This window comes from Penaeus monodon, chromosome 27, assembly GCF_015228065.2.
Source record: "Penaeus monodon isolate SGIC_2016 chromosome 27, NSTDA_Pmon_1, whole genome shotgun sequence".
Taxonomy (NCBI): domain Eukaryota; kingdom Metazoa; phylum Arthropoda; class Malacostraca; order Decapoda; family Penaeidae; genus Penaeus; species Penaeus monodon.
In genome coordinates, this window is record NC_051412.1 from 33,502,184 (window position 1) to 33,502,763 (window position 580).

A 580-nucleotide genomic window follows, 5' to 3' on the forward strand; every position below is an offset into this window, starting at 1 on the left:
CATTAATAAAAAAGGGAAAAACGATACAAAACAAACATATATTAGTGACAGACCTAAGTAAAAAAATCGATTGAAAATCACTCCTGTTTTTTCATCGTTCGCTTCATTAAATAAAGCATGCAAAATGGCGATGTGATTACCTGGTATGGCTTATAGCATTTAGGTTACTGTTGATTAATTGTTTATTGTTTACCTGTTTAGTTTTAAGTACTTTTGTCGTGTGGATATATATATCGTATGCTTTTACTTAACAAACAGCATGACATCGCCTACTTGTCTAGTATGAAGTACATATACATATTTACTTGAAAATGAATCGTTTATATGAACTGCTAAATTTAAAGTTAAAAATATTAGGATAGATTGAAAATTTTACTCACATTTAACACTAAGACTTTGGTGAGCGCTGATTGGCTTCTTCGTCGCGGGTTAATAACGTCACACCTGACCTTTGCCCCATTATCTGCTGCTGTAACCTTCACCTCTGCCCTTGCCCGGGTCACCGCGCCTTCGTAAACTACTGTAATGGGCAGCTTTTCGTCACCTTTGTACATCCTGGAAAGATAAGGGGTGGAGATTT

The 580-nt window shown here is 35.9% G+C and overlaps 1 protein-coding gene across 1 annotated transcript in view; it reads right to left on the reverse strand.

The window, feature by feature from the left end:
• The window catches only part of LOC119590500 (synaptogenesis protein syg-2-like), a 61,352-nt gene that overhangs the window by 17,622 nt on the left and 43,150 nt on the right, over nt 1–580 (reverse strand). Inside the window, exon 7 of the mRNA XM_037939150.1 lies at nt 381–555. Coding sequence (XP_037795078.1) covers nt 381–555 — 175 coding nt within the window. The remainder of the gene's footprint in view (nt 1–380; nt 556–580) is intronic.